The 26294-nt window shown below is 36.2% G+C and overlaps 1 protein-coding gene across 1 annotated transcript in view; it reads left to right on the top strand.

Annotated features, from left to right (window-relative positions):
- syn2b (synapsin IIb) overlaps positions 1–26294 on the top strand; it is a 113871-nt gene that overhangs the window by 50197 nt on the left and 37380 nt on the right. The window contains exons 2-5 of the mRNA XM_038307839.1: positions 16053–16110; positions 18000–18091; positions 23271–23427; positions 23592–23681. Of these exons, the coding sequence (XP_038163767.1) occupies positions 16053–16110; positions 18000–18091; positions 23271–23427; positions 23592–23681 (397 nt within the window). The remainder of the gene's footprint in view (positions 1–16052; positions 16111–17999; positions 18092–23270; positions 23428–23591; positions 23682–26294) is intronic.

The raw sequence follows: 26294 nt of genomic DNA, 5'->3' as shown, positions 1-26294 counted from the left end.
AGTATTAATCTGAGTATTTAATGTGTGTGAACTTTACTAATCTACTCGCTGTCAAACCAGGTATGAGAGTAGCTCATTACTTTTATAGGCTCATTAATATAGCCTTAATTGGAAAAACAAATTATTTACTTACAGTAACAATAAAACACAATTTATTATTTCAGATAAAACCAAAAAAAAGTAATGTAAACTGCATGTGTAAATTCTCAGTTATGGCAACTTTAAAAAGTGTTTAAATTAGAGGTAAATTGACTTTCGCTCAGCTTTTCTGAAGAACTGTTTACACCAGTCTATGACTCTTTGTCAATTCTTTTCACTCACAAATTGTAGTCTAATGTTTTAAGCAGCATGGAGGTCAATTATTCTAAGCACATCCCAAGCCAGATGCAAATCAATGACCACCCCGCCTGGGTTGTTGGAGTCTCTTGTTGTGTAGGTTTTTGGGTGCTCAGAGGAGACAACATAGAGTTGAAAAAACATTGTCATACCATATATGTGAGGAGTTTCTGAGAATCTCAGAAGGATTTTCCCTGCACAAAACATACCAGTGAATTTCAAACTCAACTACACAGACAAAAAACGTCTTCATCCCAAAGACAGAACACCCAAACCAAAGCTGAGCGACATTTTTTATGTAGTCCAGTGCACATTGGAGAAAACCAAATGACAGCTACACAAATGCATTGCAGGGCAGACGCAAAGCAAGGCAATTTTTATTTGTATAGCACAATTCAGTACATAGACAGTTTAAAGTGCTTTACATGAATTAGATAATAAAATACAAGAAAAAAAGCAGACTCAAAGCAAGTAAAAAAAAAAAAAAAACACGATAAGAAAATAAAACAGAACCCAAAACTAATAATACCTCAGTTAGCAGTTTAACTTCAACAGTGAAAGACAGCTGTAAACAAATGGTTTTTTGAAATCGACTTCAAAGAACGCAGGCTTTCAGCTGTTTTCCTGTCTTCCGGGGTTGTGCTCCAGATCAGTGGAGCATAGGAATTAAATGCTGCTTCTCCATGTTTGGTTCTAATTCTGGGCGTACAGAGTAGGCTTGAACATGAAGACCTGAGTGGTCTGGGAGGTTGATACACTGACAACAAATCTGTAACGTATTTAAATGCAGATCCATTCAGTGATTTATAGACTAACAGAAGGATTCTATAGTCTATTCTCTGAGCTACAGGGAGCCAGTGTAAGGACTTCAGAACCAGGCTGATGTGCTTTGCATTCTTACTGTAGTTCTAGTGAGAACACAGGCAGCAGCCTTTGGATCAGCTGCAGCTGTCTTATGTTCTTTTTTAGGCAAACAACCAGAGATGGGAAGTAACGAAGTACAAATACTTTGTTACTGTACTCAAGTAGATTTTTCTGATATTTTTACTTTACTTTACTACTTATTTTTATGGCGACTTTTTACTTCTACTCCTTACATTTTTACACAAATATCTGTACTTTCTACTCCTTACATTTTAAAAAATTGGCTCGTTACTTTAGTTTTGAATCATTTCAATGGAGTTACCGTTATTTTTCACGTCATCAATACCAAATTCAGTCTAATTGGATGGGAATCTACGTTGCATTTGACGCACCACTACAAGATGAATTGACAGATTCGGCGGTATTCATTCGCAGCAAATCATTGCAGCTTGGTGGCGGTGGCGTTAGCATAGTAGCATGGACGACGAGATGATTGAAAATGAACACAACGGAGATCTAGTCCTATTGGCAGACATCCATTTAAAATGTAGGCAACGGCATGAAAAAAGTGGTTTCTACTTTTACTTTTATACTTTAAGTAAATTTACAAGCCTGTACTTTGTTACTTTTACTTGAGTAAAGAAGTTTAATCAGTACTTCCACTTTTACCAGAGTATTTTTTAACACAAGTATCTGTACTTTTACTCAAGTACGGAAAGTGAGTACTTTTGCCATCTCTGCAAACAACACTGTTGCAATAATCAATTCTACTCAAGATAAATGCATGAATGTCTTTTTCAACCCTGAGTTAAAGGACCTGGGGTCTGAGTCCATGATGAACATGAGAAGGGATCCAGTAGCTCTGTGTAAGATTGTGCTGGACAATTGCCCCTCAAGAACAAAGAGCACACATTTGTTAGCCAAAAATGTTCAGATCTTGGACAGAGAGAGCAGATAGTTTAAAAGAAGGGTGAATGAAGCCATCTTTGTTAAAAGGGAAAAGTTATTACTGAACAGAGGGGGCAATTTTAGGTTCCAGCTTCCAAGCATCTAGGAATCTGGCATGTACCGTAAGTCATTCCAAAGAAATTATATAAGCAAATTAATCATGATTTAAATGGCCAATCACAAAACAGATCCAAAACAACAAAAGAATCCAACAATCCAGGAGGACAACGGATGATATTTCATTTGCATCTCACTGAGAATGTGCCTAGGATGGTGGGCCTTCAGGTATTTAAACATAAGCTCTCCAACAACACATTGCTCTGGTGCAAGCTGAGAGAATTGACAAAGACACCTGGATCGTTTAGCAACATCTTTAAGAAATTTAAGAAAATGTTCTGTTGCCTCCAATTTAATTCTTTTTCGTGGTTAGTGATGTGAAAAACTGAATACATATTTTTAGATGACATATGGTGTGACATCACACATCCTACCTCTGTGTCCTCCTTTATTCGTATTTCTGCCTGTATGTAAACAATTGAATGATATAGGAAGCGATATATTAATTTTGATTTTCTAGATTTCCTTTGTGCTTTAAATTTTTTAATGCTTGGTTAAGGCTCTGCTTTTATTTCAGGTCTAATTTGGTAATGTGGTTTAGGTTACCTTTATCTGTTGATTTTCCTGTTCTGTCTCTTCTGTATTTACTTTATTCCATTCTTTGTTAAACACAGTTATTCCTAATTAGTTTTTCAGTCATATGACATTTATAAGATATTTGCTTGTTTCCTGTGTTCTATATTTTTTTTGCTGCTTCCCTACTGACTTCCATTAGTATACTTACCCCACAGCTGTATCATATTTAATCAGTCTCAACTGTTCTGACAGACTAATCATCCTCTTAGGATTTAGTCACCCTCTTTTCAATATGCTTGCTGGACTCTCCTGTTTGCATCCTCATGTCTCTAACTAGGGTTCTCTCACAGATGCTTCCTGTGTTTTTATAAATTGGCTCTTTCTTTTTATTAAATCCATTATAAAACAAGTGCTCTTCTGTGGTGCAAATTAAGCTTTATGCACCGATAAGGCATTCTACAATTGCGTCATTGCCTTCACCATTAAATTTTCTAGCTCTTTTACTTAAATCAATACTTTAAATGCAATTTGCAGCAACATTTTTGAGGCATTTCAAATGGTCAATATATTGAACTCCCTCAGTGGGAATCATGTGCAATTTGTCATAGGAGATTAGTAATCTGTTAAAGCTGCAGTAACCATTTAAAGCAGCTGGTCCTGATCGTTCCTCCCCATCCATCCTTAAGTACTGTGTTGATAAGATATCTCTGGTGTTTATAGATATTTCTAACACCTCACTTGAGATCTGCCATGTGCCTTCCTGCTTTAAGGTCTTCAAACTCATCAATTTCACCAAGCAACAAGGACCACATGACTAAATGAATTCAGACTCATTGTCCTGACTTATGTGGTAATAAAGTCCTTTGAGCACTTGTGCTGACCTGTCTTAAATCAGACCCCTTCTGGATTGGCAGTAGTTTGCCTACAAATCCAAAACGTCTGTAGATAATGCCTTAGCATGGTCTTTTATTATACCCTGCAGTACCTGAGATCACCAGAAACCTATACCCAGATCATATTTTCAGACTTCAGCTCTGCTTACAATACCATCATCCCTAAGATGATGATATTCATCGCCTCTACCTGCAAGTACATCATAGTGTTGGGATCTGAAGATGGTACCACCTTTCTCCAGCAGAGTACGCTGTGGGTCTCCTGGGCTGTAGCCCTCCAGCACACCTGACGCTCATCAACCCATCAGGAGACCTACCTACATAAGCAGCAACCAGACCTTCCTTCGATGTCGCAGTGTTGACCTAGTTTGGAAACCTGTCTCAAGTCTGAAGCTCTGGATGAGCTTTAACCTGCCTGCTAGCCCTAGTGAGCCAAACCTGAAGATTTCAATCTGGATTCCTCCTGCTGCTCTCAGAGAAGAGCTGGAATCTCTGATCAAGGTCTGCCATTCATTAGTCAGAAGTTAGTCGCTGCTGCTGCTGCTGAGCACTCTGCTGAACCAACAGTCTCTGGACCCAACGGGTTCCCTCTCTCACAAGAAAGCTTGGACCTCTTCAAGGTAGACTCTGAAATATCTAAGACTCAATTAATTATCTGACTGCCTGGCTAATCAAACTGTCCGTCTCTGCAGACATCAGTGAACCCAGCCCGGACCAGTACCTGAACCAGTTCATGTCTTTGCGTGAAAACCTTTTCAATAAACTCTGTTAAACTTTTACTCAGCCTCAGTTTGTGTTCTGCATGTGGGTTTAGCCTTAAACCAATCATGACACATAGAATTTCTGACAGAAAGAAGGGAAAAGTTAATGCTTGGAAAACAGGTATCTGCCATGACTCAGAACAGAAGGACCCATTATTATTATGGCAAGACAGACAGTGGGATTATTTAAAGCGTTTATTTAAGACATGGAGCTGAGTGGGCTGTGGATCCGCTGTATCAGCGGCTAGTGTGTCTATCACTGGAAACACTGGCCACCCAGAGTGTCCTCATATGCTGCCCTGGAGAACAGGAACAGGCTGGTTCCGAGGTCTATAGAGGCAGGAGCAGGTGGATCAGATCAACAGTGATTAGAAACCGGGCATAGTCAGACAGGGGAATTTAATGAGCAATTAAGCCGGTAATTAGTGCCAAGATCATGACGGTATCTGATTTCGGCACTGGTTTTTCTCAGGGCTGTGTTCTCTACCCTCTGCTCTATTGTCTGCAAACCAAAACCTGTACCTGTGGTCATCAGTTCATTAAGCCCCTGAAGTGTGCCTTATTTCTGGTTGCCAGAATAGTCTGGAGTTCAACACTTTAAAAACAGTGGAGACGGTAGCAGAATTTAAAGAGCATAGCACTACCCACTTCCATCTTCCGCTACAACTCACCAGTTGCTGCTGTAAACTCCCTACGCTTCCTGTGCACCATCATCAGGACCTCAAGTGGGAGATAAACACCACTTTCCTCACCAAGAGAAGGTACAGTACAGCAGCACCTGAAGTTGGTGCACCTCTGTTCTACCATCATTAAATCCTTCTTATCATTCTCTATCTATGTAATTTGTATTTGTATATTCCAATTATATAATGCTCAAAAACTAAAAGGAACACATAAAAAACATGAAACATAAATAAAATCCAACTTCTTCTTTTAAATGCCTTGTCATTTATCAGAGAACACTACGATTGGCAAATTCGCCCCTAGTGCCCTGTGCGCTTCACAGATGAAAGAGGGTTCACACTAAGCACATGTGACAGACCTGACAGAGTCTGGGGTTGGGTTGAGAGCAATCTGCTGCCTGTAAAATCCTTCAGCATGACAGGTTTGGCAGTGGGTCAGTAATCGTGTGGGGTTGCATTTCTTTGGAGGGCCACACAGCCCTCCATGCACTCTCCAGAGGTAGCATGACCAAGATGAGATCCACAGACCCCTTGTGAAACGATATGTTGGTGCAGTTTTCCCTGGGTTCCTCTTAATGCAGGACAATGCTTGACATCATGTGACTGGAGTGTGTTAGCAGTTCCTGCAAGATGAAGGCGTTGAAGGCTCGAATCCGATTGAGCACATCTGGGACATCATGTCTCGATCTATCCACCAGTCACGTTCCAATATAGAATGTCCAGCAGTTGTTTTTTTGTTTTGTTTTGTTTTTTTTCCAGTGATTTATTGTCATTACACTGTCACAAGTGCTGTTCAACCAAATACACTCTCTGCTTTTAAACCATCCCCTTGGGGAGCTGCCATTTTCGGCGTCCAGGGGCAGTGTGGGGTTAAGGGACCCAGAGTGGCAGTCTGTGGGAGTAGGTTTCAAACTCAAAACCTCAGGATTCCAAGATCTATGCCCTAAACACTAGGCTACCACTCCCCCTTTTAAAGACCCCTGGCCGGGGATTGAATCCGGAACCCTCTTGCTGCAATGTAACAGTGCTACCCACAGCCCCACTGTGCAGCCAAAAAGTTGGTGGATGCTTTAGTCCAGATCTAGGAGAAGATCCCTCAGGAGACCATCCGCCACCGCATCAGGTGCAGGCCTCTATTGGTTAATGCATTTGATGTCCATCGAGGGTTTTTGTATGATTTCGTTGTCAGCACATTCAACTTTGTACAGAACAAAGTATTCAATGTTAATTTTTCTTTCATTCAGATCTCGGAGTGTTCTCTTTATTTTTTTTTAGCAATTATCTATGTCAGCTATAGGCTTCCTTTACAAATTTACAATAGTTTTATTTCTGATTTTCTGATTCTGACTTTAAAACTAACATAAGTGTTGTGTATGCCAGCATTATTTCCATGCCTTTTTATTAATTAAATTTCTTTCCAGTGTAACCTCCTTAACTCTTTTAGGCCTTAAAAGTCTGCTTTTACAATAGAGGAAGAGAACTGAAGTTCAGCAAGCTGTCGTTTTGTTTCTTGATGAGACTCAAATGCAGGCAGGAGATACAAAATACAATGAGTGCAATGTGCAGCAGCTTAACACACCACAAATGGCCAAATGCACTGCAGAGGTATGAATAATGCAAACCCCAAAACAAGCACAATAGAACAATTCAAAGGAAGAAAAATACTTCAAATCAAAGAAAAACTGTAACTACAGAAAATAAAGGGAACAAAAAACAGCAATAGAGAAATAGCAAAAAAGCAGACGGGTAATATAACTATACTTATTGATCTTTTCATAGCGAAATTGCAGCTTTCGTTTGACTTGATGCATTGTTTACCCCGGTTTATGTTCTGTGCATGCCATAATTTTTTTTTTTTGCTTTTGTTTTATTTTTCTTCCTTTCGTTTCAGTTTAAGTTTGTATCATTCGTGTCTCTGCAGTTCTTTTGGCCATCTGTGATGTAAATGAACCCACCATTTGGTGCATATTTGCACTTGTCGGCCACCATGAGGAAAGGTCATAACTAAGGGAATATTTATAGATAAAAAGTTATAACGACCTTACACTTGCTAAACATCAATGAGAAACAGGAGCTGTCATGAATAAATCTAGCAAAGCATCAGATGGAAAGATCTGACAGTGTCTAAAAGCAGACCCAGACCCTGGCAGAGAGTGACATACTGATACCAGGAACAGTAACTAAATATGGAGCAGTTATGGGAGAGCATGGAGTGCAGCATTGAGGAATAATGGGTAGAAGTGACTATAAATATTACAAGGGAATACATGTAGAATAGTTAAATACGGTGTTCTCCAAAACACAACATCAACAAAAAAAAAACAAACAAAAAAAACAAACTAAAAGTAAAGCAAACAGAACCAAAGCAATTTTTTTTTTGTTGCTAAAACATTTTGAATATAGAAAGTTTGCTTTATATTTGGTTGTGTTTTTAATGTATCTCTGAGAAACAAAAGCAAAGAACTCTTATTTTGCCAAGCCAGGATGGAGATATGGACGTAACAGACCATTTTGCACAAAAATTACATAATTTCTTTGTTTTTAATTTTACTTCATTTTTATTCAATTTCTTTATTTGATCAGGGACAATGCACAAAACACATTGGTCTAATAGGAAAGAAGAGATGTCATGTGCCAGGTTATAGAAATGATTAGAAGCTGCACAATAAACTGATTTAACAGAAATTAGGAATTTAGTCATTTTAAATTAAAAGTGGTGCTACATATCACTGGATCTGTTAAATAAGATTCTATGTAGCAGTGAAGCATCACTTAGAGGCTTTCTGATTATGTTATAGCTCAGTCATGCCTTTAGAGATGTTTTAAGGAGAGAAAGACGGGAAATGGTGGATCGGAGGAGTTCAGCTACAGCAGAGAAGAAGTTATCTGATAATATAATTTTTTTTCTCCTTTTATGGTCGTAACCCATTTGCAGTTTTTGTAATTATCTACAAATTATTCTGCAGATATGTATCCCTTGTTAACTTGCTGCTATTAAATCTCGCAATTGCTACTTGTTTTAGTACCTGTTTCTTTTACCACTGCACGTATGCCTCTCATAAAATGTTTTTATACTTAAATAAACATTTCAGTATAAAGTCCGCAGCAAATTAAAATATTTTTTTTCATCTCATTTAACCACTCAAGATTCTGTTATCTCATTTACATGCACAGATTCCCTTAATGCATCCTGCCTTTCGCAGCCACATACAGTAGTGGAATGGAAAACAGATGAGTGAAAATAATTATTCATGGAGAGGCAAAAAAATGGCTACGTAATAGAAGTGAGAAGAGAAAAGAGCTGAGAAAAAAAGGGAGACAAAGCAGACTGAAATAAAATGAAATTGTGAGGGACCAGTAAATGTCCTTTGATTTATTTTAGAATTTAATGGGAAGTAGATGCAGCGTTATATCTTCATTATAGTCTGTCTTCTTTCAGCAAAATTAATTTTATATTTTTAACTCTATTAAATAATACTTTAGGATGACATTTCCATGACTCATGGATTATTCAGAGGGTTAAATACAAATTCTATAATAGATTATTTTTTTTAAACTAGTAACATATGAAACACTGGAAAAAATCAATCATCCCTCTCACCTTGTTGTTTCCTCTGCTAGAAGCAAATTGGACAGCCTACCCACCACACAATATCTTACATCTAGAATGAAGATGTCAGTTATTTCTCACTTTTTCACCTTAACTTTTCATATCTTTCTTCTTCCCTATCCTCACTTACTCTGTTGAATTGATTTAGAAAGCTTATTGTCTCCAGGCTTTATGAGAGTCATCGACTCCACTGATCAATAGTGAAATAGTGATCCCGTCAAATGACAATACAAAACAAAAATTGCCTGCTGAGCTGCTTGTCCAGAGTGAACGATTCATTGCTCAATCTTTTTTTATTGCCCGTTTGTTCACCACATCTAATCACCCCATGTTATTTGATGTGTGAGAGAGAGTTGGGGCTACCACTTAGAATAAAAATAAATTGAATTTTAATGGAAGAGTTAAGCTTCTTTAAACCTTCCTAATCAGCCTCGAAAGGTCTTGCCTTTTAAAGATGACCGTAAATTAAAATCATACATCAGACCACAAACAAACTCTAATCCTACCACTTCTTATTAATCCTAATATATGATTTCACCTTATAATTCTTGTTGTAAGATTGATCTTTTCTTATTAATGACATACAATTGTGCAACGCTTAAGATGGGAATCACAACAATATATAAAAGCAGGTGATAATCATCATGAACTGAATCTGTATTTTGCATTCTATCTACCAGAAGTTGCTTCAGGATGAGTCTGTGTAAACAGTTTACCTTATAAATAAAATATCTTAGCATATTCAAATAAAGATCATTTTTTCTGTCAGTTTGGACAAATTTGTGATCCCATCACTCAATTTCATGGAAGAACCTTCAAATGTCATTGAAATTAGAGAAATTAGATTAAAAAAGTAAAAGCAGAGTGCAAATTATTGTGTAGTTTGCCATTTGTAGAACTGGTCTGTTCCATTTTTTATAATAGTGACACTGTTTATATATAAAATACCGAAGTAAATAAACTTTTGGACAATATCGTAATTCACTGAGACTTCCCTGCATGGAGTTTGAAGATTTTCTATGATACGCATATACTAGAAAACCACCAGCTGTGTTTGGATTAAAAAACTTGAATATTTGATATCTGCTATTATAGCTGAGTTTAGGTTATGTTAGATGCATCAGAGTTTGCACTGGTTCAATGAAAGTGCAACTCTGTACTTTTCAAACAAAGCAGCATGTGGGAGTATGTCTGTACAGAGCTTTTTGTTTATTAAACACAGCTAAACCACTTTTAGAGTTGTTTGAATTTAAGACAATTATTGTGCCACAAATGAGTTTGTGAAAACTGCAGGGATTACATACCAGGGTTGATTTGTTGTTTATAGCCTCACAGTGTATTTTGTTGCTGATTCTGCATTAAAGTGGATTAAAGTTAAATTACGTTACCTCTGAGGCTTGTTTCATGCTCATTACTCTGTACTGAAGATATGGGATGTATTTATTTATTTATTTGGTTTATTTTGTAGGAACAGATACCAGATATGTTTAAAGCTTATAAAATGATCTGATGCCTGTATCATTCTGCTTATAGCCACGGCTAATTCACCCCACCTGTCGCTTGAAGGGCTTTACCCAGCTAAATTAATTTTTTTTTTTTTTTTTTTTTACAAAAAAATTTACAAACTTTACAGTTTCCACATATAGCAGCTCTCGTTGATCCGAAAGTTTCCAGTTTATTCACCAGCTTACAAAGTGGCTCAGGTGCAAGTCTAGTTAAACACTTAAACATCAACTTTACAGTATTTAGCTGACATTAACAAAATTCACAGAATCAACTTTATAAAACTGAAATAAAAAAATCACTAAATATAGCAACATATTTACTTCAAATGTAAAAATATTGGAATTTAATGATACTTTAACATAATTTAAAATGTCCAAATAAAAAGTACGCTTTATGATAGATTGACTGGTCTGAGACCACACATCAGTCCAGAAATAAATTTATATTCATAATTAAATGGTTTGTTCTCTGAATTATTTATATTTATAACTAGTGTTGAACCAAAATCATTCCTATCTGTGGTCATCAATCTCTATAACGCCTCCCTCAAGTGATTCAGACCCGCCTATGCACTATTTTTGCACGTCACTTATCACTTTACTGGGATCTATCACTTTACTTGGATTTAGTTTTACATATATATATATATATATATATATATATATATATATATATATATATATATATATATATATATATATATATATATATATATATATATATACACTATATTGCCAAAAGTATTTGCTCACCTGCCTTGACTCACATATGAGCTTAAGTGACATCCCGTTCCTAATCCATAGGGTTCAATATGACGTCGGTCCACCCTTTGCAGCTAGAACAGCTTCAACTCTTCTGGGAAGGCTGTCCACAAGGTTTAGGAGTGTGTTTATGGGAATTTTTGACCATTCTTCCAGAAGCGCATTTGTGAGGTTGCACACTGATGTTGGACGAGAAGGCCTGGCTCTCAGTCTCCGCTCTAATTCATCCCAAAGGTGTTCTATCGGGTTGAGGTCAGGACTCTGTGCAGGCCAGTCAAGTTCATCCACACCAGACTCTGTCATCCATGTCTTTATGGACCTTGCTTTGTGCACTGGTGCACAGTCATGTTGGAAGAGGAAGGGGCCAGCTCCAAACTGTTCCCACAAAGTTGGGAGCATGGAATTGTCCAAAATGTCTTGGGATGCTGAAGCATTCAGAGTTCCTTTCACTGGAACTAAGGGGCCAAGCCCAGCTCCTGAAAAACAACCCCACACCATAATCCCCCCTCCAACAAACTTTACACTTGGCACAATGCAGTCAGACAAGTACCGTTCTCCTGGCAACCGCCAAACCCAGACCCGTCCATCAGATTGCCAGATGGAGAAGCGCGATTCGTCACTCCAGAGAACGCGTCTCCACTGCTCTAGAGTCCAGTGGCGGCGTGCTTTACACCACCGCATCCAACGCTTTGCATTGCACTTGGTGATGTATGGCTTGGATGCAGCTGCTCGACCATGGAAACCCATTCCATGAAGCTCTCTGCGCACTGTTCTTGAGCTAATCTGAAGGCCACATGAAGTTTGGAGGTCTGTAGTGATTGACTCTGCAGAAAGTTGGCGACCTCTTCGCACTATGCGCGTCAGCATCCGCTGACCCCGCTCCGTCAGTTTACGTGGCCTACCACTTCGTGGCTGAGTTGCTGTCGTTCCCAAACACTTCCATTTTCTTATAATACAGCTGACAGTTGACTGTGGAATATTTAGGAGCGAGGAAATTTCACGACTGGATTTGTTGCACAGGTGGCATCCTATCACAGTTCCACGCTGGAATTCACTGAGCTCCTGAGAGCGACCCATTCTTTCACAAATGTTTGTAAAAACAGTCTGCATGCCTAGGTGCTTGAATTTATACACCTGTGGCCATGGAAGTGATTGGAACACCTGATTCCAATAATTTGGATGGGTGAGCAAATACTTTTGGCAATATAGTGTATATATATATATATATATATATACAGAAGAGCTTGGTTGTATATACATATATATATATATATAAAGCTTTAACTGGAGCGTGGTGTAACAAAAGTAATTTCCCTCTGGGGTTATTAAAGTATTTCTGATTCTGATACCAACACTAGTATCAGGCAGGGCCCTGCTACTGCACTAAAATGGTGGTATCGGTGTCGGTGAGTACCAACAAATAGGGCACAGATACCATTTTGAGAGGGAAAAGTTTATTCAACTGCTGTCACCCATTCCAGGTAGGCAATAAAAAGTTCTACTGGAATCACTTTGTATTAGTCTTTTTCCTGCTTCACCAAGTTAGGCAGCACCTTGAAAAAACCATGATGGCAATTATTTTACATCCAAGTAGTATGCAGTCCTTCATTTATACACACACACACATCAATTTCAAACAGCCAGATATTGGTATGGGGGGCCAAAAAATGTCATTGGCGCAACACTATTTATAACATATTTATTGAAAAACACACTGATTTTTTGTTTTTTTTTGTTTTCTTTATCGGTTAATTTAATGTTAAAAAGATTCATTTGACAATTGGAAAACTTCCTCCAGACTTTTAGTCAGTGTGCTGCTGATAGTTGCAGGGTTTTACCTGGACATAAACCACAGTTTTTATCTGAAGATGATCTTCAGATAAACACTTGAGGAATCTCATTCACAGACAAGCTACTGTAAGTAGAATAGGTGCCAGAATGGTTCCTGTCTTAACCTCACATGGGATAGATTTTACATGAGCAATAACTAAACATTGTTCTCAGCAATGCAAATATGACTGGAACAATGATAATGACTGATGCGACATGTTAAAAGGTGACAATTTTGAAATAAGATGACTGTATCAAACGTCCGCTTGAAGTCCAGGAAAACGACACCAATGATGTTTCTTTTGTCAGGCAACAAGGTGCAATGTTTTCCAGTAATGTGCAAATGGATGACTCAGTAAAGTGGTTTTGTCTTTCAGGTTGTACATACCAATATGTTTCTAAATATTGGGGTTCTTTTTCTGAAACTGTTTTTTTGTAACATCCTTTAATATTTTATTAGTTTATTTTGATAAGTTAAAAAATATAACAAATGTGATTATATTCCAGTTACTTTACTCTGCAAAGCCCAAAATAATGTTTCAATTTATGTTTTAATATGTTTTGGAACTTGACAGAGCTGTGCTTCGTTTATGTTCCAGAAACTCATATACCGGTATATGAATTAAGGATGTTTTGTATAAAATCCCCCAAAAATATTACTGATGCCGCCAGTTTACTGATTTATGATAGTTGAATATAGAGGATGTGCTTGTTTTCAGATTGCAATGGAGTTTAGTGTTAAACTATTTAAAAAACACTTTACAGCAAAACTTTGACATTGTTGATTTTTCTATATAAGCTGCTCACCTAGTTTCCCAGAAACGTGAACAGATGTAGAATACCCTTGGTTTTATGTGTAATTTGGCTAAATTTGAGATAACATTTTATAGCTGTAAATGTAATTAAAACATTCCTCATAGTGACAATATTAGCTGCCATTAAAAGTGTCATAAAGGAAACTCTAAGCACTGAAATGGGTGATATCATTAGACGAGATCGTTTCAAGGTACATTTTTAAATATTTCCGTTATAAGCAGGTGGCTGGTGATACATATGTAATTACTACTTAATATGCATACATAGGGATTTCATTCTCTCTCGTTCACTTAACCACGAGGTCCCCAGAATTGAATAATTTACATTTGCAGATGTCTGTTATTGCAGGTGTCTGCAACAGCAATGAGGGGCTTTTACAACAAAATGAACACCTCCTACATTTCTGCAAGGAATTCAAATCACTGTAGTGTAGATTTTTCCTGTACTTATATTTTAATCAAAGTTGTCATTCTTTTGTTAGTCGATTTAAAGTTAAGAAAGAAGGAAATAGAGCCATACACAAAATATATAAAGCACCAGCATCACTGTTCTACCAGTGGGACTTTTGATATGTGCAATTGTGATGTGATTGAGATAAAGAAAGGCCATGTGTAATGACATGCAGTAGGAATTACACAAGTCATTCTTAACTGTGCATCAGTGATCCAGTGATAATACTAACTATGCCCATGCTTTGATATGTAGATGCCCTGTTTGCACGGATGATAAAAACCAATCATGGTCACATTAACATGCTATATGTGCATGACAGCAATTGATACTTAAGGAAATGTGTTTCACATCTCTGTTTAGATCAAATGTGTTACTGCATAAATCAGGATACATGGCAAGAAAAAAAAAAGAAACGTCATATTAGCTTCAGTGTTTAGGTCATTTAAGAAATTATAATTATAGACAATTGTTAAAAATATCATTATTCCATGAGATCGGGTGAGGAACAACACAATCAAGTCTTCAGATTTGTGCACGTTTTTAGAGCCATGCAGGGAAAATACTTAGAAAGACTAAAACCACCTCGCAAAATATTTGGAAATGTTTTTTTTTCACAGAACAAGACACACAGCTATCCATTTGTCGGTTGTAACTTTCTGACCTCTAAAATCAGTTTTATTCAAATTCCTGTTTGATGTGCTTGCTATGTTAATCTCAAACTAAACTGATGGAAACTGTTTGCTGGTGGTAATAAAGAGGACACATAGCTGCTTTTAGCAGAACATTAATATTTAAGTACGGCGGAGGACTGACATATGAACCACGGATAGTGTACACACATTTAATGTGACTACAGTATTCATTACTTTGGGGTCAATACATGTTTTCAATAAAATTAGTTACTGTCCATTCTATCATTGTACAATAAATGTATTTAAGGGTTGAAGTCAGGTTTTAAAGTTTTAATGTTAATAATTTGACTCAAACACTTTTCGATTGCAGGATGTTAGGGTGACATACCCAGTGTTTCCCTCACAGATGGTCAGAATGTGATGAACTATAGAATTTGAGCACAATGCTCTTCTCGGCACTACAAAAGATCCTGTTTAAACCATGGGAATAAATAAATAGGCCACTTCTAATTGAATGCACAGTGAGAAATGGCTAAAAAATTTTAAAATCTTTGCACTCTGTGTGGAATGATGTCTGATAGCTATACAATTTTAATAAAGGCTCTAAACCTTAGATAGAAATTTACATGAACTAGCCTTCAGCAGGTATATTCAGTAATCTGTATTTTGGTAATCATATGTTGTCCAAGTAAAGGACACATTTGATTGACAAATAAGTGCAACAGTTTCACAAACACTGGTGAAAGAGGAGTTCTTGAAAGTTAGTGACAGTTTTTCCTGGCGTGAAAAATATAGATGCTCTTTCTGGGCAATTTTTCAGATGTGCTTTATTTAGTATCAGTTGGTGAAGTCAGTGCAAAACCATCTGTGATCTGTTTGGAGCCCCTTGTATGATGAGAAATCCTGGGTATTGGGGTTATTTTGGCTGAGATCCTTTATATTTCCTCTTCATCGTTCCATCTCTTCCAGTTTTCTCTCCATCTGTCCACTGTTGTGTGTTTATTGGGGCTCGTGTCACTCTTAATCATATGGCAGCCAAGAAAGTAGGAAGAGAACATCAACACAACAACATGTATGGCTTAGACTGTGAGAGAAATTTCTATAAAAACGAGTTCTCTGTTTTTTTTTGAAGTAGAGACAAGACCCCACCCTTCTGATCAATACTATCTAACATTTATTAGAAAGCTTGGCTTTTAAACGTTTCATTCATTTATATTCAGTCTTTTGGTGGACAAAATCTGAAAGCTCCAGTAGGGGGCAGCATATACAACTGTGAAGTCTACACCTGTCTTTTAACAACTTGATTTTCTTCACCTCTTTTTTTAGGGCAAAGGTGTTCAGAGGAAAGAAGGTCCTTGGAGAATACGACATCAAAGTGGAGCAGGTATCATGTTGATATTTAGTTTGTATTTCTTTTTAGCTATGATGCATCAGATCAGGCATTATAAAAGAGATTAAAGAGATAAAGGGGAGCTGACAGTATGTTGGCTTTTCTTTTATTGATACATAAAAAAATATTCCAGGTCCTTAGAGGATGTGTTTGAAGGGTTTCAGGGATCTTACATAAATACACTTCACACCACACTGTGCAACACCTTTTCACAACTTTACAGAATGGCACATTCAAAAGGAATAACCCCCCCCAAAAAAAACAGTATTTCCAGAAGTACTCTTGCAAATCCCTACATAAAAGTTTCTATAAGTTAGGTACTTAAAAATAATTTCTGTCATTTTTTATATTATTTACTTTGCTCATTACTTTTCCCCCTCATAATTATATTACCAAGATCAGGCAGGCAGACAGACAGAGGCTTGTTTAGCAATTTTACTATCCTGGCTTTCCCATGAGCCTCTCTCTGACCTCTTATAGATACTCACCCATGCAGACATGTTCGATCCTACAAGAGCTTAAGGCTAAAGCCAATGCTTTGTGTAGGATTGTCATCAGAATAAAAATACATAACGGATCATAAATCATCAAGCAATGTTTGTACAGGGAATTCAGGTTTTTCAACTTCCCCACTGGAAGCACAACCAAAGTGTCTCTTGAAGAAGAAATTCTGAACAAGATTATACAGCTACCCTATGTATATATTAACTGCTCAATGGCATTAAACCAGTACTGTACAAACTTAATTTGCAAACATGTTACTTTAATATAAGGAGACAAATATGTTGCTATCATCCTGTATTGCCAAAGTAGTAGCATATTAATTAGCACATTTTGATAGTTATCTTACCTATAATAATATGTTATGTTCTAGCTCTCTCGATGTTTAAAGTTTTTGCTGAGTTATGCTGCTCCTTCATTCAACACACTGGGAACTTCAATACCAGCAGCTTCTCACTTTTGATAAAGGCTTCAAGTATTTTACACATGAAAAGGATTTGGTTTTCTCAATTTGTGCGATATATGTTAAACAATACCAAGATCTATTAAGAAAAACCTTGAAGTTTCACACAATTTTCTTTCTAAGAGCTGATTGCTAATGATATGAAATGGAAGAATCAAATAAGCAAACCTTTGTGCTTTGAATGTATTTAAAAATATGCCTCCAGTTTAAAAAAACACCTATGCATCCAATGAAAAAACATAAAAAGTGTCTCAATTTGTTGATTACACTTTTGCACAAGGTATCTGTCGCAAGCCTCCCCAATATAATACTTTAGTTTCATATTGGTTTAACCAACTAACCAGCAAACCATTTTATAACGCACTTTGGTTGCTTGAATGTCAAATGAGTATTGTCAGATGTTTCACATTAAACTGTTTCACACCTAATAGATCTTAATGTAAACCTCAAGCCTCACCACAAGAATGAAATATGTACCAGACGAGACAGAGGTCGGCGGCTATGAGTCACAGAGATATCCTTGTCATGTCTCCAACCACAGCACAGAGCAGCGAGGTGGATTTACTACGAAAGCAGAAGCACGGTTTATGTCTGCAGTGAAATAAGTCAAGAGTATGCAAATACACAAGCATTGCAAAAGCAGTGGTTGCATGTTTCTACTCATCTCTGTGCAACGGTATGCATAGGTAGTTTGTGAAAATGAACAAGTGATTCATTAAATAGATTTCAGTATAAATCCTAAGTTCAGATGATAAATAAAACAAAGCAATGATAGCTACTTTAGAGAAGATTTAACAGTTGAAATGAAATTTAAGTGGTTGAAACATAAATAATGAAGATGAAAGACATTTTATTAATATAAACCAGAGTGAATTTTAAACTGCCCTGTTTTAGTGTGTTTTGTTTTTTATCCATGCAGGCGGAGTTCTCAGAGATCAACCTTGTGGCTTATTCAAATGGAACCTGCAACGTGGACATGCAGGTCATCAGGGGTGGGACCAAGGTTGTCAGGTCAGCTCTCTTCTATAAATGCATGATTATAAGTACTAGTCAAGCTGTTGGTTAAATGCCTAGTGAATCTTAAACTCAGGCTGTACCCGTTTTTCAAACCATTGCATACATTCCTAAAATCAATAACAAAACCTCCTTACATGTGTTCACTTTACTTCCATTAACTTCACTGTATTTTATTTGGGATTTATGTAATAGACCAGCAGAGATAGATTTTTTTTTTTTTTTTAATCTAAAATTCTGAACATGCAAATTAATTTCCTAAGATTTCCTTAGTATTTTCAAAACCAATTGTGTCTTTTGCGGTTTGTCATTAAATTATGAACCACAAACTGTTTTGCACGTTTTTTTTTTTCTTTAACAGTTTGATAGTGAACTTTTTTCACCATTAGACAGGATGGGGAGCTTCCATGGGCATCAATCTCCACATCTTCCCAGAGATTCTCAATTACGTTTAATGCTGGACTTTGATTGCAGCAGTTTAGTACATGAATTTGCTATAATCTAAACCTATTACACTGCAGCTCTAGATGTAAGCTTTGGCTCTTGGTCTTACTGGAAGGTCAAAATTTCAATTAACTTCATTTAGGGGGGGTTTCGGTGGCGCAGTGGTTAGCACACACAACCTTAGTCCTCAGCACGGCTGACCTGTGGTTCTTTGCCACACGTCTCTCATACTCCCTTTCCTGTCAGCTTACTGTCAATAAAGTGCCATTAAAAACTAAAATGAAAATATTTCAATCAACTTCATCCATCTTACTGATACATTTGACCTGCTTCTTCATGCCAAAAGAAGAAAGCAAATTCTCAGAGCATGTTAGGGGGTGATGTTTACTGTAAGCTTATTTATAATACATAGCATCGAAAACTGCAAATAGCTGTCTGACAGTTTTCTTTCAGGAATTACTTTTTTCTTGTCACTCCACCTCTAAATGATGCACTCTTTTCACAGCCTGTCACTTTATATAGAAGAGATGCAGATACACTTACACTTTATTTCCATTTTTAGATGACTGGTTGAACTGTGCTCTGTGAAATGCTCAAAGTATGGGACAGTATGGGACATGGACAATACAGCTTTATATTTGATCAAACCTTTAGCCACAAGTTGTTGATTTTCATGATCCTGTTTTCTTAAGGCAGCTTGCTGCATTGTTTTTTTTTTTTTTTTAGGGGTTTCAGAATAAAGGGCTCTTAATATAATTATCGTACACCCCAGACTGGGGTATTTGGTTGTAAAGTGATGAAATGTAAAAAAGCAAAAGGTATATCAGTACTTAAAAATGACAGTGAATGGTAACTTAGGACATTTCTGTTATAGTATTTATGTAATTGGTTTGTGGATCTTTACTTGACTAAGTATTTTTATTTATCGCAATTTTAACTTTTAATCTTACATTAAAAAGATTTAAAGTTTTTGCTTTAACTTCGCTAATTAAAAATCTAAGACATTGATTTTTCACTAAAAATGTAAAAATGACTAGAAGTTATCATGAAAGGATTTGTTTTTAAAGAATAAATGATATAAAGAGGACTCTGTACTGTTTGCCAGGGTTCATGCTCCTTACTGTTTGGCGGAAATAATACACCCCATTGTTGTTTGCCAAGTTTCTTATTTATGTATTTTTTACTTTTTTTGTATTGCTCTTTAATAATAGAAATATTAAGGTATGTTATTTCTATAGAGGAGTGAGAAAGTTATTTATGCAGTTAAAGTTATGGCTAAATACTTCTGCAGGAAATGATTTAGCCATAGTTATATTTCCTTGATTTGACACAGTAGGCATTCTATTTTTTTTTTTTTTTTTTTTTCTCACTGAGACAGAGTGGACACTGTGTTCTTCCTCAGGCATGGTTTGAATACTATACTTTTTTTTAGGACTAAAGTTGGTTTTCAACAATTTCTGCTACCTTTTTTCTGAATGAAGTAAAGGAGCCAATGTGTAATTTTGCATTTTGTGTAAAAACCCTTATTAATATTACTTTTCCAATTATTGGTACCAGTTTTGAAATTTAGTGAAGAAACTTTTCTATCATTAACTTTCACCAAAGCAATTTTCTATTATGGTATTAAACACCCCTGTACAATGCAGTGAAAAGGATAATTTAATGGACTTTTAAAAGCAGCAAAAATACAAAATCGGACTTCAAAAACATGGATGAAAACTGGAAAGATTTGTATTTTTTTGCTTGGTTAAAGCAGCTTTTAAATTGTTGCACATTATTGTAGAAAACTTGTGACCCACAAAATTATTTCAAGTTAAAAAAGTATCTATATATTCAGTTCAGTTTATTTCTTTAAATAGCGCCAATTCACAACACATGTCATATACGGACTTTGTATGACTGACAGAATAACCCTAAAAATTTGCATCAAAAAGGTTTCTGGAACCCAAAAAGGTTAGGTGTGTCTGATTTTGTCCTTATAAATAATTTGCAGAAAATTTTGGTAAAATTTGTCTGTCCCCTTCTAGGGAAACTTTAATCATGATTTTAACTCAGAATGTGTTCTGCTGATGTTCTTCTATTTTTCTTCAATACCCAATTATCCAACACCTTCTATTTTCTGTGAAACTGAAACCCAACTGAATACATTTATAAGTAATAAAATGACTTGTTTACTGAAAACTATGACCGAAGGCAGAACCCGCAGCCTGGCACAGACAATCTGCCTACAAACATATAAACTTACCGTAAACCAGACAATAACACACACTCACACATACCACAAACCCCCACTGACTCAATACAAGTGTTCAGCCTGGAGACTGGCAGCATTTAACCAAGACTCTAACGCCTACTGCAGAGAAACAAACACAAGCGAAAGGAAATGAAGACGGCAGCTTTAGTCTGGTAATCAGCAGCTTTGTCTTGATGCTCTGCTTTATGGGGGGCTGGTCACAGAATGAAAGGAACAGAAACAAATGCAACAAATAGTTCGCCTTGGACTCCTTTATTCATAAAGCAGCAGTAATTTACATTTATCATCTTAAAAGCCATCCGCACATGGTAGCTTTATTACTTTACGGTGTATTTTTACAGCTCCTCCCAAACCTCCAAAGTTAGACTATTGCTTAATCTTCCCACAAACTTTGCTCTGGAGACAGTCATTAAGGTTACAGCATAAATATTAGCTCTTTATTTCTGACTTCAGTGCTGGGCTTTTAGACCTTGACATTCCTAACTATCTGCATTTGTCTCAGTAATTGCACTATGTCCATCGATTTGAAGTCTCAGCAGTGATTTGCTAACTGCTCAGAGACTGCAAGTTGCTTAGTAACCTCCATCACATCCCGGAGCATGTCACTATATAATCTTTTGCTGTCTTTTCTTATTCTTTCCTCTTCATTATTTCTTTCTCTGTCTTCTAATATAAAAAATAGATGATTAGATATTATATACCACTCTTTGGAGGCTCTTTGGATGTGTAGTCTATAGCAGTATTTATAATGAAGTGAAATGCTTGTATGGACAGAGGTGGTTTCAATGTAGGCTAATGGGGCAGTACAAGAATTAAAAATTTTCAGATGCATAATAAATGTTAGTAATAAATAAAAACCTATACCGATTATAAGGAGTGTAGATGTAAAGTAGTATAGTTTTTTTTTGTCAGATTATACAATGCATCATATATTGTTGCATATGAGGACTATCTGTTTGTTTGTTCATTTGTCTTGTCTTTGCTAATTTTTTTTTACTAATTGGCACTAAAATAGAGTCTGCTAAAGAGAAAGAAAAAAGATAAAATGAGTGAATTGTTGCTCATCTTGTAAAGTTTATCTCTCTGCAACACAAATAGCTGTAACAGGAAGTTATAAAGGTAACGGTCTCATGACACATACTTCAAATTCTAAACCCATTTAGACAATTTATTACTGTGCTGGAGTGTTTTCCAATATTCCTGTTCCTAATGATTTAATTTTAATACATGTAATTGTTCATTATCTAACAAACGCGATTCAAGTAATAATTCATACAGTCAGTGGCAGTAGGGGCATATCTTTTAACACACATTATAACATATACACAAAAATATACCATATTTTTACTGTTATTTTACCACTAATACAAGTATATAACACTGGTATACACATTTATTAATCATATACCAAAGCCTTCATGGAAAAAACATCATGTTTTATCTGCAGTGATTATGATAAAAATATTTATGACAAGCATTTCTGTTTAAGCTTCCAGAACCTTGCTAAAATCTAATCATGCAATGACAAAAAAAATCTGTTACTAACAGGGGAAACCACATATCTTACTCCCCTTTCAAATTTTAATGCACATTTGAAAAGAAGTTGACTTCCTGTGGCAGCAGTTAACATTTGTTTTCCATTGGGACAACAACACAAAAGGGTCACAACAATCTGACAATACAACCTGTCCCTCTTTCTCAGCTGAGTTAAATTCTAGGATTTATATTCTTACTGCTGAATTTCCAGTTCTGCTGACATTGTTTGTAGTGTTGTTCCTCTCTGGCATTTTATCACAACAACCATCTCCATTTATTTTAATGTCAGAACCTTTTCCCACCTCTGTCTGCTTCTCTTCTCTGAATCAGCCTTACTTTCTCACTCCCTCGCAAAGACAAAGGGAAAAATAACAGGAGTCATTGCCAATAATCAACCCTCCACTGAGCTGAATTGCAGTGACTGACCTTACCCTGCTGCTCAGAACTTGTGCCGCAGAGATTTTCACACTTAATATGCGCCTTGTGACTCATGTTTTCTCATTTTCAATTGCACTAGCTAGAGGTGAATTATACATAAATGCATAAAATTATAGAGCCTTTTAGCATCTGCCATTTACCATTTATCAAGGTTTCCTTTGCAATTTTATCTACAGATTTTCTAACTGCTAATGCTGCAGTCAGCCACTCATTTCACAGACAGCCTAGTTTCACCTTCTGGTGATGAGATTACCCAACAACACAAACTGTGTAGGAGGACGACACAGCTTCATTCTTTCCTGCCTCAATCCTAAGCTAGAGGCTTTATACCAAAATAACCTTCAGACTGAACTGGAGCACTGTAATTACGCACGTCTACACTAACATAAAGATTATTAATTATTAGGAGTCGCATGTATTAGGGAAACAGATCCAAAACGAGGTTGCTGTCAACTTATACATACAGCTTCAATTGTTGTAACCCTTTTTGTTTTCCTGCTGCAGGTCATTCAGGCCTGACTTTGTTTTGGTGCGTCAACACGCCTTTAGCATGGCCCAGAATGAAGATTTTAGGAACTTGATCATCGGTCTTCAGTATGCAGGTGTCCCATCGGTCAACTCTCTGGACTCCATTTACAATATGTGTGACAAACCCTGGGCTGTAAGTGACCTTCACACTTCAAATGTAGTATTTTTCATCCAGTTTCAGAGATGTGAGGAAAACATTTACTCTAATCTACGGTACAATTACCAGAATGAGACGTTAAAAAAACATAAATTAGTATGGAGGAGTTTCTCCTTTAACTGCTTCCCTCTCTCTTTCAGTTTTCCCAGCTGATCAACAACCAGAAGGTGTTGGGTTCAGATAAGTTCCCTCTCATCAATCAAACCTTCTACCCCAACTACAGAGACATGGTAAGCTTTTCTAGTTTACTCCATGTTGTGTGTTATCAGTCAGCCTGCAGCAAGACTAGTAAACCACCACCATTTCCATCCACCACTGTTGCAACCAACGACTTGAAAATGGACACTTTCAGAAAACGTTTGCTTGCATGGTTATACATTTATACTTTTAATAGCAAATTTAAAGGGAAAATTAGAATATAAACCAAACAAAACTCCCTTGATTTTATAAATAAGAGGAAATGTAAATATATTTGCCACCTATTTATTGATAGCACCGCCAACATAAATGTTCTGTTGCCATCAACAAGCCCCTATCATAGTTAAGATTGGATGTTATGTTATGTAGCAGTACGAATTACTGCTAAAATCCTGATATCACATTATTACCAACACAATCTTTGGCAATAGCTTCAATGTTCTTATATTTAAATAGCTCACTAGATTCCTCAAACTTTTAAAGTTATTTAGAGGACCTTAAAAGGAAAACAAAGCTCCAGCTTAAATTAATTGCTTCAATTGGTAACAAGTAGTTGAATTAAGTTTACCCAACTTATAAACTTGATAAATGAAGTTGGATAAATTTGGTTCAATTACTAGTTTTTAATTGAAGCAATTCATTTACGTTAGTGTCATTAAGTTCATTAATGAGGAAAAGTATAATTTCACCTGAGGCTTTATGAAGCCATCTTGGAGCCGAGGCCTATAATTTTTCATCTCAACTCATTAGTGATATAAATGTGTTTTTTATAGTGTATATGAGTGATTTAGTGCTAAGAAAGAGGAGCCACTCATTTTATTCTAAACACACCTTTTTTATTGAGCCAGAAATGTGCCAGAGTCTTACTGGGATTTTTATTTTATTTTTTTTTAGCAAGCATGAGGCTTTGTGCACAGAACATTGCAGTGAAAAACAGAAGTGTTTTTTTATTCTTTATTAAATATCTGCATTGCATTTTATTAGCAATCTTGCACACAACATAAGTACAAATCCTGAACATTTTAATTTCCCTGCCCCACAGCTAGTTGGTGGTATATTATCTGAACCTTAACCTCTTACACCCTCAGGGAGTATAAATAAATTTCTGCCTGACAAAAACACACAAAAGTAAATAACTTATAGCCTCACAGCTATTAGATTTAAGGAGAAACTTTTGGTACGTCTGTAAAGGTAAGATGTCATAAATGGTTTTCTGGTGTCAGCACCATTGTAACTTTGACCCTGCCTGAAATATTAGGGACAAAATACAAAATATTTAGCATTTTTTGAACCTTGCCAAAATTTTCTTTGAAATAAACATTGCAAAACACTACCAAAATATTGTTTATAGCACAAAAATGTAGTACAGACTTTTAAATCTAAATGTTGTGTAAAAATATACCAAATTTGGACTCAATCAAATGAATCATATTTATTTTTAGAATGGTATTAGTGAGAAATTTCTTAGGCGGAGGGGCCATTTTGGCACATTTATCCAAAAATGTCACCAAACTGTGCCAAATGTGTTTTTTACATCAATACTGGGGGTTTGTTAAAATTACGAAGTCACGTAGCAGCTGGACCCACCGGTGGGTCCGTAGGGTTCTAGGGGTTAACAATATTCACATGAATACTAACACTCCCTTTTCAATTTCTACTGAACGTAGTGCATTTAAAGTGCATGTGTGCCACGACTTTCCCTTTGCCAAATATGTAATTTTTCTTTGCACACCACAATGGAGACTGGGATGTTTTGTAATCCAACTATTTTCAGAGTAAGCATTCCTTATATAATAACGGTGTTATTTTTTCAGTCACATATACTGAATATGTGACTGAAAAATAGCAGTTATTAATACTGAGATATACTGTACAACAAGTTAGATTTTACTTTTCAGCAATGCTGTTCCGTTACCTACAAAGTAACTTTTTACACTACCAATGACCTGTAAAGTGATTGGCTGTTCACAGCACATAGACTGAGTCCAACAACAACATAAGACAGATAGCCCAGCAAAGACAATGACAGTGTTCCTACATTGAAAGCAAATATATTTTATACTTGTTGAAGGCAAATTGTTGCTGTAATTTTCATTTGTCAGGACAAAGACAACAATGCCTTATAGTTATGCAATACCAAGCACTATACTTCTTGAGTTATACTGAAATGGTTTGTATGATATACTTTTTTTTGTCCACTTTTATAAGCATAGAATTTTGATAATAGTCATGGTGGCTGCTGTCTGGAGTGTGGTAACCGCTGTTTAATATTACGACAAGGTGTATTCTATTTTAGCTCCGTCAATTGAAAGGCTTCATTTTTCAGTGTCATATTTATTTTATAGCCACTTATGGCCTCTGCATTAATATCAAACATTTTATTAAATGTTTGCTATATACATTTTAATCATAAGAATTATATATACATATACATATAAAAATTGCTATGTGTATTGACTCCTTCATTCCATCATAATTAATAATTAATAATTTCATTTCTCTGTCCTTAATGGGTCCTACACTGCAAAAAATTGAAATCTCAAGAAGTCATTTTTTTTTATTAAAATGAGTGAACGTTTTCTTGACTTGAGGAGGTAAGTGGGACACTTTGCCAATGGAACAAGACAATTTACATTTGAAATGAG

Source organism: Cyprinodon tularosa, unplaced genomic scaffold (genome assembly GCF_016077235.1).
Source record: "Cyprinodon tularosa strain WSP-4 unplaced genomic scaffold, ASM1607723v1 ctg621, whole genome shotgun sequence".
Classification (NCBI taxonomy): domain Eukaryota; kingdom Metazoa; phylum Chordata; class Actinopteri; order Cyprinodontiformes; family Cyprinodontidae; genus Cyprinodon; species Cyprinodon tularosa.
Note: the sequence above shows the minus strand (reverse complement) of the source record. Positions and strands in the feature narration are given on the sequence as shown.